At 42.3% G+C, this 18,673-nt stretch overlaps 1 protein-coding gene across 7 annotated transcripts in view; it reads left to right on the forward strand.

Annotated features, from left to right (window-relative positions):
• Window positions 1-8,494, forward strand: part of LOC122816697 (eukaryotic translation initiation factor 2-alpha kinase 1-like) — a 1,078,686-nt gene extending 1,070,192 nt beyond the window's left edge. For all 7 annotated transcript variants that reach the window (XM_044089674.1, XM_044089672.1, XM_044089671.1 and 4 more), the window contains one exon: window positions 8,221-8,494. In XM_044089674.1, coding sequence (XP_043945609.1) covers window positions 8,221-8,319 — 99 coding nt within the window. In that variant the 3' untranslated portion in view covers window positions 8,320-8,494. The remainder of the gene's footprint in view (window positions 1-8,220) is intronic.
• Window positions 8,495-18,673: the final 10,179 nt, after the last annotated feature.

The raw sequence follows: 18,673 nt of genomic DNA on the forward strand, positions 1-18,673 counted from the left end.
GCGTGTGGTTCAAAGTTTTGCTAGTTCAGACTTTAAGAGTGAAGAACTGTGCTATAAGTGTTAAGCTTGAATTAAAAATCCTACATGGATTTTTCTGCGCTTTGTAAATTACACCTAGGGTTATATGTGCTCATTGGAAAGTCACGCATCTTTTTGGACTGAGTTTTACTAGTGTTTTAGCGTGAGTATCCTACCTCAACTAACAGCAGCTCTGAGTTTTGGATTTGTGCATATTAGAGGGTCAGCCCAGGTTGGAAGGTTTGGAGACAAAGCCAGAGAGGTAAGATTACGTTGGTTTGGACATGTGCTGAGGAGGGATGCTGAGTATATTGGGAAAAAGATGCTAAGGATTAAGCTACCAGGTAACAGGAAAAGAGGAAGGCCTAAGATAAGGTTTATGGATGTGGTTAGAGAGGACATGCAGGTGGTTGGTGTGACCGAGCAAGATGCAAAGGACAGGAAGAAATGGAAATAGATGATCCACCGTGGCAACCCCTAGCGGGAACAGCTGAAAGAAGATGATGATGGTGATCAAGGAATATCCTTCCTCAAGTCCACTGGGGAAATTAGGTAGCTGGGGACTCTGTCTCATCAGTTGAGGACAGAATGAAAATGGATAACATCAGATAAAGAAGTTATGTGCTCACCATAACATTCCATCTGTGTTGTCCATTTTCATTCTTCCTCAACTCCTCTCCCACCAACCCCATCCTTTAAAACTTTTAGAAGAATGAGTACTTACAGGACAAGTGTGTCCTAACCTTTTATGTATATAACTCCAGGCATAACTTTCAACATTATATTTTTGTCTTTACCTTTTACTAAGGAAGCAAACAAGATCAGAGGTAGTTGGGGTTGGTGCATTGTGGGTAAGGGAGAAGCTCAAGAGTTCTAGGTTGCCAAGAGCTTTAGCAACTGTCGAGTCATATCCGAGGGATCAGATCCAAACACAGTTGAAGAATGAAAATGGACAACACAGATGGAACGTTATGGTGAGAACATAACTTTTTTTATTTTCCATCCACTTCTTGCAGAAATGCAGATCACATGCCTAAGTTATATCTGTTAGGATTCATGCTTGACAGTTGTTTTTCAGTAATTTCTTGTTGCTGGTCCTCACTGCTTCAGTATAGAAGTATAGCTAAGGACATCAAATGATATAATCTGAAGCCAGTGCCTAAAATTGTAGCCCAAAAATTCTTATCACCAAACCAGTCATCAGGTATATTTTTTAAAGGCTATAGACTGTCAGGCGGTTTTGTATATGTTGGCTTTCTATTCTTCTTCCTTCAAACTTGAACATTGAATAATCCAGACATGCTAGACCAGTTAAAACATGATAGTCATTCTCGGTGGACCTGGAAAGCGAGTTAAAAGTTATCATGCAAGTTCTTATGCACCCATTTAAGGTCAGCCCTAACTAGTCTGTAGTAAACAGAAAAGGTTTAGGTTCCTCAGGTGATCTTCCTTATCTCAATCTCCCATCACAAGACTCTTCAAGTCCAGTGTACTGATTTTTCTAGTTGACTCCTGGGCTTTTTTTCTGTGACTCCGGTATCTACTTTTGCATAAATGAAAGACTTAACTGACGGTCTGTTTGGACTTTTATTGTCACGCGGTTAAGAAGCACACTTCCTTTCAGTTTGCTGAAGTGCCTTTTTTTTGGCTGAACTTATTTCTTCCATAGTTTCTTTGGCATTCAGAAACATAAAACATATTTGATTCTCAAAGAAAAAATATCCTGAAGCCAGCTAGATACAGCTATTTGAATCCCACATCTGCCACTTGACACCCCCCGATTGCTGAGGTAAATTGGCTTCTCTTCTGCCTACTGTGTAGAGAATAATGACTTTTTAGAAATGCTCTGTAGTCCACAATTTGTAATACTTGTCCTTTCTGCTACATTTTTGTCAGTAGCTGCTTGTTCTCTGATGGTCAGATTTGGAGCATACTGACAGTGTGAACTTTCAGTTAATAAATCCTGCAGTGGGATACCAGTCAAGCTGCTTTTTTGTGCTTTGATAAAAGCAGAAGCTTCTGTCCATTTTCTCTAGTATTGCAAGCTCATGTTCCTTAAATTCAGTCCGATTTATTCAGTTATTTTCAGCTCATTTGAATAGATACTTTAAGCTTTTCCATTTTCCAGCCATTTTCATTGGGCTTGATATCTTCTGGTGTCCCACTTAAACTCCTCTGATTACATTTGATGATGTTCTTCGTCTTCCATTGCTGCAGTCCTTACTATTGGGTATAGTCCGCATCCAGTCGGCCCGAATACCAGAGTATAAGGCTGACGTCGGTCAGGGCGCATTAGACTGACGTCAGTACGTCAGGGTACTAATGCGCATGACCGGCGTCATATCCTCAGTCTTTTTTGCCGCGTTGTCCGATGCAGAAGCAGTTTTGCGAGTGCAGGTTGGCGTTCTGAAATATTTCCGAAACCGGAGTTTCAGACCGAATCAGAGTTGGCTAAGTACCCCGTTGGGGAACATTTTGGTTTTTTCTTGCCTCAGTATTTAACCGGATGTCAGAAAAAGTGAATAACTGTATTTCTTGTGGGAAACAGATACCTCATAGGGATTACCATACATTGTGTATACCTTGTTTAGGGCCTGAGCACGACGTTGTTGGTTGCCGCTCTTGTGCTAGGTTTAACAAACGCACTATTAAGAGGAGGTTAGACTGTGCCAGATTAGTGTTTGGGAAGCGTTGCAATTATAAAATGCCGTCGGATGCTCCGACGCCCGCTTCGTCCAAGAAGCGTAAGGACAACACAGCGAAACCTAGGGTTGATGAACCGGCAGTCCCGGACGTCGGTTCTTTAGGAGGCTCAGTGGAGCCAGAGGTTTTGCCAGGAGTTTCTATGGAGTCTCAGGCAGAAACTTTACTGTTACAGGATGTACCCTCTCAGGAGGCAGGCCAGGCTGAGGGGCTTCTCAGGTAACTATTCTTCCCTCTCTTCCCAATGTAGTTAGAGCCTCTCCTTCTGTTGCCAAAACTTCTTTTAGAGGAAGGCCAAGTTCGGTTTCAGTAGGGGCTTCTCCTAGCCTTCGGGTTCTGTACCTAAGAAACATATGCTTAAAATGGCAGAAGATTTGATTACTATGATTAGAGGTTCTATGGGCCCTCCTGATAAGAGGCCTAGGGTGGACCCAGAGTTTGACAGTTTTGAACAGGGTTCAGGGGCTTCTGAGTCTTCTGGAAGATTTGCAGGAGTATCCTCATTATTCTGATTCTGATGTGGATGATGCCACTCCTTCGGCTTCTCCTCCTGAGGATTTTTCATTTTCAGAGACTCTGCATTCCATGAGGGAGCACTTTAAATGGGAAGGCCAGGATTACTCTGATTCCAGGAAGAGGCTTAGGGAATTCTTGTTTTACCCCAGCATAGGCCCTTAGCTTTGCCTCCTGTGTTGACTGTGTTAGAAGATGTTTTTGCAGAGGCTGCCTGAACCCTGATTCCTTGCCTCCTGCTCCTGTTAAACCTGATAGGTACTATAGGGTGCCCCAAGCTCATAAGTATTTGTTTAAGAGTCCTAGGGCGGACCCAGAAATTGTTTCTCAGGGGCCTAAAGGTGTTAAAGCCTCTGTGGTTAAAAATCCTGTTCCCACTGACAAAGAGGCAAGGGCGTTAGATAGGTGGGGTAAGAAAGTGTATACTTCTTCCACTCTAGCCATGAGAGCATTGAATTGTCAGTTTCACATGCTGAAATATCAAAATTATCTCCTTTCACAATTAAAATCTAAGGTGGATGCTTTGGCGGAAGGTATTGATTGTAAAGAATTGCTAGATTTGGTTTATGTGTCTGAACAAGTGGGCAAGCATTCTTTGCAATGTGGTTTTGATGCTGTGCAGGCCTCCTCGAGGGTGGCTGCCACTAGTTCTGTTCTTCGCAGGCATGCCTGGTTGAGGGATCAAAATTTGGCTGAGCATGTTAAGACAAGGATTTTGGATGCTCCTTTACAGTCTGATGTGTTGTTTGGTTCACCTGTGGAAGCAGTTTTAAAGAAAATGGAGGACAAAGCTAAGTCTATGCAAACTGTTAAAGATTTTTTGCAGGTACAGCCACCGAAGTTTAGTAGAAATTGGCCTGCTAAGGGGTGGACATATCCTGCTTATGATTCCCAGTCTAGGGGTAGGTCTAGACGTGGTAGGGGCAGGGCCCAAGGTTCTTTTAGGCCTAGAACAGGGAGTTCTCCTGCTCAGACTTCTGGTGAGGGCAGGGGTCAGTCCCTTCGTAAACAGACCCAATGACCTGCCTTTTCAGCTGCCAGTGGATTCTCGTCTGGCAGCTCCTTTGGAAGGACGACTGTCTCTTTTCAAAGAAAATTGGGATTTAATTCCTCAAGACAGATGGGTGTTGGACATCATTCACCACGGTTACAGATTTTATTTCCATACAATGCCCCCTTTCACAGGCATGCCAGACGTTCCTCCTCCACAAAGAAAAGAGGCTCACAAGCAAGTTTCTCTGTTACTCCAAATGGGGGCCATTCAGCCAGTCCCTGTATCAGAAAGGGGCCTAGGATTTTATTCTCGCATGTTCCTAGTACCACAGACGGGGTACACGTGGAGACCAATTTTGGATTTATCTCTCCTCAACACTTATCTGGACATTCCCAAGTTCAAGATGTTGACGTTACAACAGCTTTTACCCCTGCTGGGCAAAGATCACTGGATGGTAACTTTAGATCTCAAGGAAGCTTACCTTCATGTGCCTATCAGGCTAAGTTACAGGAAGTATCTGCGGTTTCGAGCTGGAGATTCTCATTATCAGTTCTCTGCATTGCCCTTTGGCTTATCTACTGCGCCCAGAGTATTCACAAAGGTTCTGGCTCCAGTGATAGCTTACTTCAGGCTACAAGGACTTCAAATCTATCCTTATTTAGACAACTGCCTGATTCTGGCTCAAGAAAAGGAAGACCTTCTACAGCATCTGGAATATGTTATAGCAGTGCTAAGATGCCTAGGGTATTCTGTGTACGAAATAAAGTCCAGTCTAGTACCCTCTCAAGACATGTGCTTTCTGGGTGTGAGACTGCATACAGCAGCCCAGACGGCCTTTTTAACGGCGGACAAACAAAAGAGTCTATCACTTTACTTCCATCAACTATCTCATCAGTCCGTGCTGACTGCAGAGACAGTCCTTCAAGCATTAGGGTTCATGGCATCTTGTATTCTGGTGCTTCCCAATGCCAAACTGCATATGAGGAAGTTACAATGGTATCTCAAAATGTATGGACACAGCACTGCCAGGATTTAGACACTGTCATTCAAATAATACCTTGCCTTCAAAGAGAATTTTTGTGGTGGGCTCAGGAATGTCACCTAAACAAGGGACTCTCTGTGACCCAGCCAGTGGCGTAGTCAGATTTTACTGACAGATGCCTCGGACATTGCTTGGGGAGCTCATCTACATGGAAAGTGGATACAAGACAAGTGGCCTGCCAGACTACAGCATCTACATATCAACATGAAGGAGATGTTAGCAGTCCAGTTCGCATTACTGGCTTTCAAGGAGTTACTTCTTCCAGGGCAGGTGTTGATTCTAACAGACAACACAACTGTCATGTGGTACTTCAACAAACAAGGGGAACACATTCTTATCCTCTATGCAGGCAAGCAATGATTTTATGGGAGACTGCCACGCTTGCACCTAACTCTTCAGGCAAGGTTTCTGCCAGGAGCACAGCACTCCTTAGCAGATGTGTTAAGCAGACAAATCATGGATCCCCACGCGTGGAAACTGGATCTTCATGTATTTCAGAAATTGACAGTGTCAGGGGAACTCCAGACATAGATCTGTTCGCTTCTCCACTAAACCACCAGCTGCCACAGTTTTGCACAAAGGGGTTTCATCACACAGCTTGGAAAGTGGATGCTCTGTCTTTCAGTTGGACGAACCTTCATGTGTATGCCTTTCCACCTCTGCCTCTTCTTCCAAAGGTACTGTTAAAGGTCAGACAGGACAGGCCAAGGATGATTTTGATAGCTCCAGATTGGCCTCGGCAACACTGGTACCCTCTACTACGGAGTCTGGTAAAGAAGCCTCCATGGCCTTTCCCTTTGATTCCACATCTGTTATACCAGCAGGACGGTTATCTGCTCCATGTCTAGCTTCACTCTCTTCATCTGACAGCCTGGCATATTCTGTGTTGAAACACAGCCGGTCTCAACTTCCTCAACAAGTTTTAAATGTGATTATGGAAGCTAGAAGACCTAGTACAAGGAAAGTGTACGCAGCTAAATGGAAGAGATTTTTATCTTGGAGTAAAGCAAAGAATTTGGAGATTTCTGAGCCTAATTTGAGTATGGCTCTTCAATATCTTACTGAGTTACTGGACAAGGGTCTGTCCTTCTCTTCCATTAAGATTCCTGCTGCAGCAATCTCAGCTCACTATGATTGTGACCCACCATTGTTTTCGCATCCTTTGTTCAAGCAGTTTCTTAGAGGGGCAAAAAATATAAGACCCCACGTAGAGCTCCTACTCCTGCTTGGGATCTCAATTTTGTGTTGGAAAAACTTACTCTACAACCTTTTGAGCCTGCGGCTACTGCTGAATTGCAATATTTGTCATGGAAGACTGCTTTTTTGTTGGCTATTACTTCTGCAAGACGGGTGTCTGAATTGCAGGCCCTTATGGCAGTCGAGCCCTTTTTGATTTTCCATAAGGATAGGGTATCATTACGTACTAATCCTTCCTTTATGCCTAAAGTGGTTTCTAGTGTGGCTTTAAACCAAACTATTCATTTGCCTACTTTTTATGCAGACCCCCAAAATAAAGGGGAAAAGATTTTGCATACTTTAGATGTACACAGGCAATTGCGTTATTATTTAAGCAGGACTAAGGATTTTAGGCAGTCTCAGCAGTTGTTTGTTTCTTTTGCTTTGAGTTCGCAGGGCAAGCCTGTGTCAAAACAAACTATTTCTAGGTGGATTGGCTTTTGCATTGCTTTTTGTTATTCCCATCATGGCAAGGAGGTTCCTGCTGGGATCAGGCCTCATTCCACTAGGGCTACTGCCACTTCAACAGCATTTCTACGGGGGGTGGCAACTAAGGATATTTTGGAAGCAGCTACTTGGAGTTCAGTGCATACTTTCTCTAAGCATTATCACCTTCCTATCTACTCTAAGTCTAGGGCTGGTTTTGCCACTGCTGTTTTGCAAGGCATGTTGTCAGCTCCTGCTTCTTTATGATTTGCCAGCCTCCCTTACCTCTGCTTTGGGATTCTACCCAATAGTAAGGACTGCAGCAATGGAAGACGAAGAACATAGTACAGTTTTGTACCTACCATAAATGTAGATGTTCGAGGATTCCATTGCTGCAGTCCAATTACCCTCCCTCCTTCCCCTCTGTGTTTAGGGGTGGTTGTGTAGGTGAGTTTACCTGCTTATATTTTTGTATATATTGTTCATGTTTTGGTGCAGGTATTTTGGGCCTTGTCTTTTTAGGGTCTTCTGACATCTGGGGCAAGAAAAGACTGAGGATATGACGCCGGTCATGCGCATTAGTACCCTGACGTACTGACGTCAGTCTAATGCGCCCTGACCGACGTCAGCCTTATACTCTGGTATTCGGGCCGACTGGATGCGGACTATACCCAATAGTAAGGACTGCAGCAATGGAATCCTCGAACATCTACATTTATGGTAGGTACAAAACTGTACTTTTTCTCCGCTAAACTACTGGGCACCATTTCTTGTGCTAAAGCTGAAACATGAACAGTTTTTGCTGCACATCTGCAAGAATTTTCCCCTCCAGAGTTTTTTTTTTTCTTCTTCTAATTTTCTAGTTGATTTTTGCAGTATTTGTTTCCAATTTGTCTTCTTTCCTGGCATCCAGACAGTATAATTACTATACAGCAGCCAGATGTCACCCAAATTGGTAACTTTTACTAGTCTTTTTTTAACAATTTCTCATTTTTCACACTGAGAAAGCTCTAACATCCTGCTCAGTCTGCAACCATATCTTGTCTGTGGAAATATTTCTGAGGTTTGGCAGCATGTGTGGTAAGATCATGAATTAATTAGCATAGGAGTACTATGCAATGGAAGACAGGATGGGATTGAAACTAAGGGATTCATTTAGTGAATAGCATTAAAATATGTTAAGTAAACATTTAAAGCAGAGAGAGTTCAGAACTTCAGGTGACTAACAGATAACTTTGCAGAGGCGTTATGCTAATGTTGTCCTTCTGTGTTGTTTGTTATGTTGTAGGTTATCCAGGATCTTCAGAAAAAGGTAGAAGAACAGAAAGAAGAAATTCAAAAACTGAATGAAAAAATTAAGCTGCTTATGAGTGGAAAAGATTTGTAGTAATTGATGCTACAAAAAATCTTGTGATTTCTTCTGTGAAATCTGTGCCATTTTTGAAAAGTTTTTGGTATTTAACTGGAAGTGTTTAATGTTTACTGAAGAAAACTTGCTTCACATATTGCTCTTTGTAAATTATTTTACCAGTTTTGTAAAATAAATCACAAACTTCATGTGATCAGCTTGCACAGCTTAATCTTCATTTTTAAAGTTTGTTTCTACCCTGTGTTAGTATGTACTTAATGGAATTACTACCTCATATTTGCTGAGAGATTGTTTCCTTGAACATATGAATATTCTAGGCCACCGGTAGGTCACTTAGGAACAGCTTTAGAATCAGAAGCACCCTTTGGAAACCACAGTGTGCCGTAACGTTTATGTTAAAAGCAAGCTATAGACATGTGCACAGAAATTTTTTCAGTCAATAGTGGGTCATGTGTTGCCTGCATTTTTTTCTTTCTTTGATAATTTATGCATTACTTGTCCCTTTTTAGACTTAATTAATCTGTGTACACAGGTTCATAGGTTGGTACTAGGCTATCGGCCGTAGGGCCTATACAAGCCTAGCCATAACAATTCCTTGGCTATTTATTCCCACAGATTTTACTTTCCTGGACCCTTGTCTAGCAGGGCGACTGATGTGTTCCCTGGGGTGAATTTTCTATCTCCCATCCAGTCATCAAGGTTCCTTTTGAAGAGGGCCAAAGAGGTGCTTTGCTTGACATGTATGGGCAGTTTATTCCAGAGTCTGGCGAGTCCCTGGATCAGGAACCTACCCGTCCAGCATGTTTTGTTCATTGTGATGACAAGGTTTAGATCCCTGGAGCATGTGTCTCTGAGGGATTGGGATTTCTTTAAGCTTAGCATGTCCAACAGCTCTGGGTTTGACATGGCCTTGTATGTTAAGCAGAGATCACCTCTGAGTAGACGACGTGCGACAGAGTATAGGTGGAGTTCTTTTTAAACGGTCAGCATAGGGCACCTGCTTTAGGCCTGTGATTCTTTTAGTGAGGTATTTTTGGCCTTTCCAGTTGTTGAAGATGTCTTGAGAGGTACATACCAAATGCGGCGTATAATGGGTCTAATGAGGGATGAGTACAGTGGGACAATGACCTCCTTTTTTCTAGATGAAAAGCCCTGAGTGATGGTGCGCCACATAGAAGGATTTCCATGACTGTTGTGACGATGTGGTTATCGAAGGTGAGACCACTGTCCACCTGTGTCCCTAAGTCTCTTATCACACTTTCGGTGTTTAGTGTACTGCCACCTATGTGGTAATTCATGGGTACATGTTTTTTTTTTCCCAAAGGGGATAACTATACATTTCTTGGCATTGAGCTTGAGCCCATGGCTCTGGCACTAAGCATCTGTTTCTGTAAGACCCTTTTGTAGAATATCCACATCATTTGGGGATTCAGTAATGGCTCCCAGTTTGCAGTCATCTGCGAACTTTGTTAGCCAGAGTCCCTTAGTGTTGGCCTATACTTCAGAGAAATAGATGCCAAACAAGAGCGGTTCCAGGACTGAACCCTGAGGTACTCCACTTGTCACTTGTTCGGAGCTGGATTTGGAGTCTGCTACTTTTACAGTATGGGTTCTGTCAATAAAACAATTGGCAACCCATCGATGTAGGGATTAATGCCCAGATTAGTAAGTTTATCTATGATTCCAGAGTGGGGGATGGTGTCGAAGGCCTTGGCGAGATCCAGATAGGCTGTGTGGACCACCTTACCCTTGTCCACATCTCTGGAGACCGATTTGAAGAAGTTGGGCAGGTTCAGGAGACAAGATCGGCCCTTCGCAAACCCAAACTGCATGGGGTCCAATGTTTGAAGGTTGCCAAAGTCTTTGTTTATAAGTTCCATGATAATACATTCCATGGCCATGCAGATCAGGCTCATCAGACTGATGGGGCCGTAGTTCCCGGGATCCAAGGTGGCTCTTCCCTTGTGGAGTGGGTAACTGTAGCTGTGCGCCACTTAGTGGGCATGACGCCTGAGGTGAGGCTATGATTAAACATGACACTTAGGTGAGGTGCCAGTTCATTTATGTAGTTCATGTAGTACACAGCCTGGGATGTCGTCTGGTCCCATGGATGCTGTATTCTTAGCTTTGGAGAGTGCATTTTTTTACCTGTGTGGCAGTTATTACCGGAATTTGGCAGTCTTTCGGTATTGAGATGGGCCCTTTAGAGGGTGAGAGGGGGGTGAAGTTTGCACTGAATCAATCTGCCAGGATATTGGCAATATCCTTAGAATCAGTATATTTAATGGCATTCTGTTGTAGCTCAGAGCAGATCTGAGCATTGTAATTTAGATTCTTGACATAGCTATAGAATGCCTTGTGGTTGTCTTTAGAATCTTTGGCAGTTTTTTTTTCGTAACTAGCTTTGGAGGATTTTATGAGGGATCTCAGCTTCTTACTGAGGCTGGTAAGGTAGTTTTTTGCATCCTGGGATTTTCCGCTTTTCTGCAACAGTTTCTTCCTTTTGTTGTAAAGTTTGTTTATGGCAAGGGACCGCCAGATTGGCTTCCTTTTTTTGGAGGAGAGCGTCTTGATTCTATTGGGGATGGCACGATTCATGCACGAGTGGATGTGTTCGTACAATGACTTAGTGTAGGATTCAGCAGTCGAACCTTCAGTTCCCTTCAGCATGGGTGTCGTGAAGTTTGTCACTTCTGACTTGAGTAGCATGAAGTTGGCTTTGGAGAAGTTTTTTACGGAGATTTCCTTACTGGGGGTGGGGGTGGGATGTGGATGTCAAGGGTGATTAGCTTATGGTCAGACCTGACCAATGAGGGGGTGACCATAGGTGTGAAGCATCGATTTCCCATGTTGGTAATGACCAGGTCTAGGATATTGGAGCCCCTGGTGGAATTAAGGATTAATTGATCCAGGGCGTTGGAATTTATGAATTCCAAGAACCGTTGGGCAAAGGTGTTGGTACACAAGTAGTTTTCCCAGTTAATGGCTGGGTAGTTGAAATCACCCAGTATTAGGGTGTTTGGTTGTATCTTAATATTTCCCAGTATGTTTAGAAATGTGTAGTGAGAATCTTGGGCCATGGTGGGGGATCTGTAACAAGCTGCAATTTGGATTGCAGTCTTACCTAGTGTTAGTTGCACCTGGAGAATTTCAGATGCATTGTATTGGGCAACTAGCCTGGAGTTGTGAATATCCTTGGTGAATATGGACACTCCTCCAACTTTAACGTTTCGGTCCTGGTTTGGTGGCCGAAAGGTGTGGTAAGAGTTGTAGCCTGGTATTGCAGGGGTGCTCTCTGGAGCCTTGAACCAGGTCTCAGTTACTGCACAGATGTTGATGTTCTCCAGTTTTAAGAGTGCCTTGTGAGAGTGCATTTTGAGGTTTAGACTTCTAGCATTGAGTAGCATTACCTTCAGATTTTGCATGCTTGTACCTGTTACGGTAGTGGTTTTGTCCTTTGAACTTTGCCTAAAAAAGGCACTATAGGACTTGCAAGAGCCTTAGCCCCAGGGGCGACAAGTGCAGACCATCTCTGGCAAAGCATCGTGGTTTGACAATCATGTCGTCCTAGGCAGACAGATACTGGATCTCCTTTGAATGCTTAACCAATTGTTGAAGTCCATCATTTTGCCCTTATATATTCTGGGCGAAGGCAGGATGCTACTCAGGGCTAGGGTCATACCTGTTTGGGCCACATGATCCAAGAGCTCTTCCAGGTCTCTCTTCTTGTAGTCCAGGGAGGTACGTCTCAAGTCATTCACTCCAACATGGACAATGACAGAGTCATATTTGTACTTGTGGAGTGACTTGAGTGCATGCGTTGTGGCGGCTCCTGGCACCCGACAGGCAACTAACTGTAATTTTCTCCTTGTTCAGCCTGGTGAGTGGGACATCAGTGTGCCTGACTATAGAGTCACCTATTGACTAAAGTGTTGGGTACATTGTCTTGCCTTAGGGGCTGTTGGGTGGCACACTGGTGTTGTGAGCTATGTGACACTTTGGTTGTGATTGGTGTTTGCGTTTCAGCTTTGGAGGTCCTTGTTGCTTGGGCAGGTTACTGTTAAGAGCCTCCACATATGTGGGTTTAGTGTTGCTATGTGTGGGTTTAGAAGAGCTGTGTGTTGCTTGAGGTGTAGTGCGGGTGTTAACCTTCTCCTCTTGACTGTCTAGCACAGTCTTGGGTGGAGAGAGCTTTGCTTCCAGTTTGGCTATGTAAGTGCATCTCTCGCAGGTTATGGTGTTGAGTGGTAGGAGGAGAGGGTTGTCTGTGTACATGAGGCAATTGCTATATTGCCCCAGTATGCCCAGATTCACCAGGTGGACAGGAGAAATCACCGGAAGCTGACCCTTGGACATGCCTGGTTTGGTGCTTTTTTTTTTTTTGTAAAGTGCAAGAGCTGTTTTCCCTTACCCTTAGCAAGGTACTTTGCAATTGTAGGCTGTTTAGTGCCTACAATTAATTTCTCCTTATTAACAAGGAGAGTTGAATGCTTGTATCAGTTTGATGTCCTAATGCTTTCCAGCAGATTTTAAAGCAAGTGCTAGCTACAGGGATGCTTAAAGGTAAGATGAAAAAATGGTTTATCCTAAACACTGCAGTGTGCACTAGAGGAGTTCGATGTTAAAGTAAGTAACTTAAGTTTTACCTGTCTAAAAAGTTAAGTTTTAGTGGAGAGTCACTATTTTTAAAACAGCAAGATAAATTGAAAGGGGGTGGACACTTTTGTATTCTGGTAGTATGGAATACAGTAGGATGGCCAATAAATTTAAATAGTTGAAGAGGAGTGATTTCACAAAATGATAATGTGCTTACACAAGCCAGTAAAAACAGAGAGGAAATGAGATATATGGTCAAATTAACATAAGGGGAAGGCAACTAGAAAGATAGTGGTGTTTAAGACCACTACAGTAACCTGGTGGGAGGGTGGGGAAAGCATTTCTGCCTGACTCACAAGAGTTTTCTTTGAGTTGGTGCAGGAATAATGTGAATGTGTAGTAACTGGAGACAGATTCTTGGCCTTGTGTCTCGTGTTTTGGAACAACTGTTTGCAGTACTTAGTGATGCCAGCTATTAAAGAGAGTGCACTGTACGCAGCACTCCATTCTTTTTTGCCACTTGGCATGAACTGCTGATAGTATGTGCTTCACTAGATCTTTGGCAGTGCTGAATTATTTTTTTCTGTCTTTTTTATCTTGGACATTCATGGTTAAGGTTCTGTACTTTACGAATGATAACCCAGGAAAAACCTAAGTGGAATTGTGAACATCCGATTCCCCCAAAATAATATTTCTATTGTCTTATTTTGTTTAGGAGAGTTTTACTTCTGATAACTGCGACAATTCTGCTAAATTTAACAAAAACGTACTCAAAAGTGCTTTAGTAAAGCATAAATAGTTAATTGCTCTTATGTATGCTTCAGATATGTTTTTTTTTTCTTTTGGTCCAGCACTAAATGCAATGATTAAGCATTTATTTAACGAAAAACGATTTAAAGGAGCAGAAGCAGCAGCCTTCCTAACATTAAATGGTTAAAGCCTTGGATGCTTCATATAAGTTCATGGTGGTGACTGAGGGTCCCATAGTTCCTCATGCTGCTGTCAGGGATCATTGACTTACTACACAAGATGAAGTCATTTCTTCCTAACTTCATCAGTAGGTTCCTACAATGAAAGCAACACAGGGACAGTGTGCTTCATTTCTATTAACACAAGTAGAATGGTTACTGATATTGGAAGATTCTAGACTGAGGGAAGGGATCCTGTGTATTAGCCCCCTGATGTTCGGCACAGAACTTAAAACAGGTCTTGCTTGTTCCACTGTAAGTTCAAAAACCCCCTTTGCTTTTGCCCTTGCTTTGCTCTGTGCGTTTCTGTCTGTTTTTGATAGGACATTTGAGCACCGACTATAGGAGTGTGAGTACCTATTTCAACACTGGATGCAATTCAGAGGAAGCAGATGTCTGATACTGGAGTGTCTGATAGATATGGGATATATATCTTTAAATGTTAATGAGATAGTAGTTTAAGACACTTCAGTTTCAGTGTTAGACCACACCTGCCTCTGTGTGTTATTTATTAAGCATTGTGACATGACATGATGTTGGTAAATATCTGCCTAAATTGAAGAAGTGAATCTGCCTAAGGAAATAATTGTTTGCAGTCACATTTTTCGTGTAATTTAAGTATAATTCTCAGTGGAAATATGACTCAACCCTACTCTCCAGGAATTATTTTCATTAAAAGGGAATTTGGCTGACAGCCAGAAAGGGTGGATCAAGAAAATCAGTTTGTTTCTTACTGCAAGAGGGCTAGCTGAGAAATCTGAAAAGATCCAGTGTGCTGCACTCTGCATGTTGACGGGAAATAAACCATAAAGATATTTAACAATTTTACTTTCTTGAATAAGACTGAAGATAAAATAGTAGTGCATAAAAAATAAGTTCAGTAATTATTTCCAACCTAATGAGAACTTGCCTTTTGTTAGTTTTTTTTTTTTTTTTTTAAACAAGAGCACAGTGTTCTGAAGATACTATATATGCTTATTTTATTGAACTGGAGGTACACAATGAGAGTAGGAATTTGGTTTACTGAATGATTGTTTATTAAGAAATTGAATATTTTGTGGTATAAAATGAAGTGGAGGGCAGGCTGCTAAGGGAATCGGACCTGACTTTATCAAAAGCAGTGCATGTTTGCAGAGCAAGTGAAATTACTAGTGCACAATTAAACATACTATCTGGTGAAAAGAATGCGAGTAAAATAGGATATAGGTCAAATAAGGCAAACTGAGAAACAAAGGCAGGATGTTTGTAAAAGCAGTCAATATAAGAAAAGAAAACCATGTGAGAATCCAAGATGGAAGACAGTCTGACTGCATTGTTATAATTCAGACTTGCAGTTAGAGTGGCTATAAGCATTACAGAAAGAGTTGTCAGATTGAATCAAGATGCAGAATGCATAAATGGAACAGCAAGCATGTTCAAAAGACTACACGTTGAATGTAAGTATGAAAATGACCTGTTCGCGAAAAACAGTATTGTGAAATTACAAAATACCATATGAAGTAGTGTAATGGTCATAGCAAATTGTTTGATGTTGAGAATGAATGGATGAAATGGAAGTGTAAACTAGAGCAAATACTTTTAAACAGCTGGGAGTAGGAAATATTTGAGCAAACTTTGTAGCCAGTGTTGAAATAATGGTACCAACTGATGGCCCAAAATAGGTTAACAACTACTGACATGGTAGTACAAAAGACTCTGGCTCTTTTTTTATTCAAATAGTTGCATTTAAGAACTGAATTGGGTATAAAAAGCTAGGCATCATAAAAAGAATTCACAGCATCAACACAATCAGTCCAATGTGAAGAAAAACACTCATTGTCACAGAGGCAACTCAGACACTGAGCATAACTAGAAAGTTATGTATGAGGATACTAAATTGCTGTTAGGCTGAGGTGGCTTGTCAGGAGAGCATCACATACAGATAAAACGTGGTGCTGTGTCAGTAATGCATGCTTCCAGAAAAGTGCCGTAGCACTCGGAAATAAAGTGGAAAATTACTCAAAGAATGAAATGCCTGGGTCTTAAGAAACAGAGTTAACAGAATTGGTGAGCATTATGGCCAGTGTGATAAGATCCACATTTGCATTGGTCCACAAGATCTAAATAAAATGATCAAAAGAATGCATTGTCCATTACTTGTAGTAGAAGCTACTTCAATGTACTCTGAGGGGTTTTTTTTCCAGTATTGGATGCTAAAGCAAGTTTTCAGATAGCTAGATGAAACGACCACCAGCTCTTGTGTACATTTAATACACCACTAGGAAGGCACAGATGCCTTAGGCTTCCTTTTGGTATCTCATGAATGCCATTGTGCTGTTACCACCCCCTTTACCATGGTGAGTGTGTTTTTCATGGTTGGGGGGTGGAAATCAGTTTTAACATTGTATAATTTTATGTAATTTTATTGCCCTTAGTAGGAATCATTTTGTTAGTAACATAATTCAAGTCTCTTTTATACCCTAACATAATTGTCCATGTCTCTACTTTATCATCACATACCTTAATATTTATATAAATGTTATGTATGCATAGTTACTATACTCTGTAGGGCAAGGTCTGTGTAATGTCTGCCTTGCTCCAGGTTTTCATTCTTTCTGTGATCCAAGCTTGCTGTAGCACTTAGTGAAACATTTCCATTCCTTGCTTAAACAGTGCCAAATTCTGATACCTTATAAAAAATCATATATAAAAACCTTTTACAAATACATTTCAGAGACTTTTCAATTGCATCTGTAACCTAAATTCTGTAAACTCTGAAGTGATTATGGGTCATCTAAACATCGCCAGGATCCTTTTACAGTGTGTGTGTGTGTGGGGTCCCCTTGGATGTTCTTCGTGTTTCACTGTTGCAGTCATCACACTTAGTTTATCCTGCCAGGGGTAGCCCTCAGTCAGCCCAAATAGCAGAGGCTTAGTATTTCTGTGTTGGTTGGTGTCGCTCCAGGACTGACATCAGGTCGTCAGTAGAATAAAAACAGGCAGCCGACACCATTACATCAGTCTTTCTTGCCGAGGAGCCCGAAGCAGAAGCAGTTTGCATGAGTGCCAGTCGGCCACTACCTGAGTTTTCATTTTCGAAGTTGAAGTCTTCTAAAGTTAAGTACCCCATTGGGGATCCTTTTTTCTTGCTCTAACCGATGTCAGAAAAAGTTAACAATTGTCTCGCCTGTGGAAAGCAAATACCACACCGAAATTTCCATTCTTACTGCGTCACCTGTTTAGGCCCAGACCACAACGTCCCTTGCTGTCGGTTTTGCGCTTTGTTTCAACACCAGAACTATACTTTGTTGGGCCCTTATCGTAGCTAAATACTTTTGGTCTCAATGTCCTATTTCTGAAATGGCTTTGGTTAGCCCATCCGACTACCAGTCTTCTGAAAAAACAAGGATAAAGATAGAGACAGACCGCACAGGTCCAAAACTGCCAACAACACTTCTGTTAAGCTAGTCATCAGTACTCAGTGAGGCACTTTTGTAGCCCCCTGATGCCTGCTTCTATGGATTCGCAGGCCACTACCGAGACCCGTTCGGAGTCTGGTATGCCGCAAGACTTTTCTTTGACTATAGAACTTGCGGATGTCTCTACCTTGAATGGGTCCGGAGCCGCTGTGTAGGCACCGTCTTCCGGGGAAGTTCTTCACACTACCGATATTCGCTACAAACAGACTTCTTTCACGTCTTCAGTTCTTTCTAAAACTACCGAGTTTCTAAGGCCCAGGGTATTTTTAGATTTACCACAGCACAGATCCTTAGCTATTCCTCCTGTGCTGGATGTTGTGGATGATGTTTTTATGGAATTCAATCTAACTCCTGATACTCTACCTCCTGCTCCCAGGAAACCTGACGGGTACCCAGAAAAGAGGGCACTTGGCATCCAATCTTAGATCTATCCATTCTAAACACCTTCCTGGTGGTACCAAAATTCAAAATGCTCACCCTCCAGCATCTTCTTACTATGCTGTCCAAAGATGCTTGGTTAGCCACCCTAGACCTAAAAGAGGCCTATCTGCACATCCCAATCAGAGACTCTTGCAGGAAATATCTACGTTTCAGGACAGGATCTATGCATTATCAGTTCTCTGCACTTCCCTTTGGCTTATCCACTGCTCCCAGAGTTTTCACAAAATGCATGGCTCCAGCCATTGCTTTTTGCAGACAAAGAAATCTTCAGATTTACCCCTACTTGGATGACTGCCTGATTCAGGCAGATAGGAAAAGCTGTTGCAGCACCTGACATTTGTAAAGGTGCTACTGACCTCACTTGGGGTATGCTATAAATAAAAAGAAATACAAATTAGTCCCCAGTCAGAAAATTGTATTCCTGGGAACAAGCCTGGACACAGCATCCCAGATGACATTCCTTACTCCAGAAAAACAAGCCTGACAGTCTACTTCTCTCAACTGGCCACCAGAACCCAGTTATCTGCAAGGAAAATCCTGCAAGCTCTAGGGTTCATGGCCTCCTGCATTCTACTAATTCCATATGCCAGACTGCATATGAGGAAACTTCAGTGGTACTTAAAGAGCCTTTGGTGTCAACATTCTCAGGACCTGGAAACTATTATACCTATGATACCCTGTCTAAGGAAAGATTTTCTTTGGTGGGCAGCAGCATGAAACCACAACAAGGGACTTCCCTTTTCACAACCCCACACCGCTTAGACCCTAACCACAGATGCATCAGATTATGCCTGGGGTGCACACCTGAATGGTAGGTGCATTCAAGGTCACTGGAGCCCAAATCAAATTAATCTGCACATCAACCAAAAAGAGATGCTAGCTGTTCAGCATGCTCTGACAGCTTTCAGA

This window comes from Protopterus annectens, chromosome 12.part0 (assembly GCF_019279795.1).
Source record: "Protopterus annectens isolate FY-2018-M chromosome 12.part0, PAN1.0, whole genome shotgun sequence".
In the NCBI taxonomy this organism is placed as follows: domain Eukaryota; kingdom Metazoa; phylum Chordata; order Ceratodontiformes; family Protopteridae; genus Protopterus; species Protopterus annectens.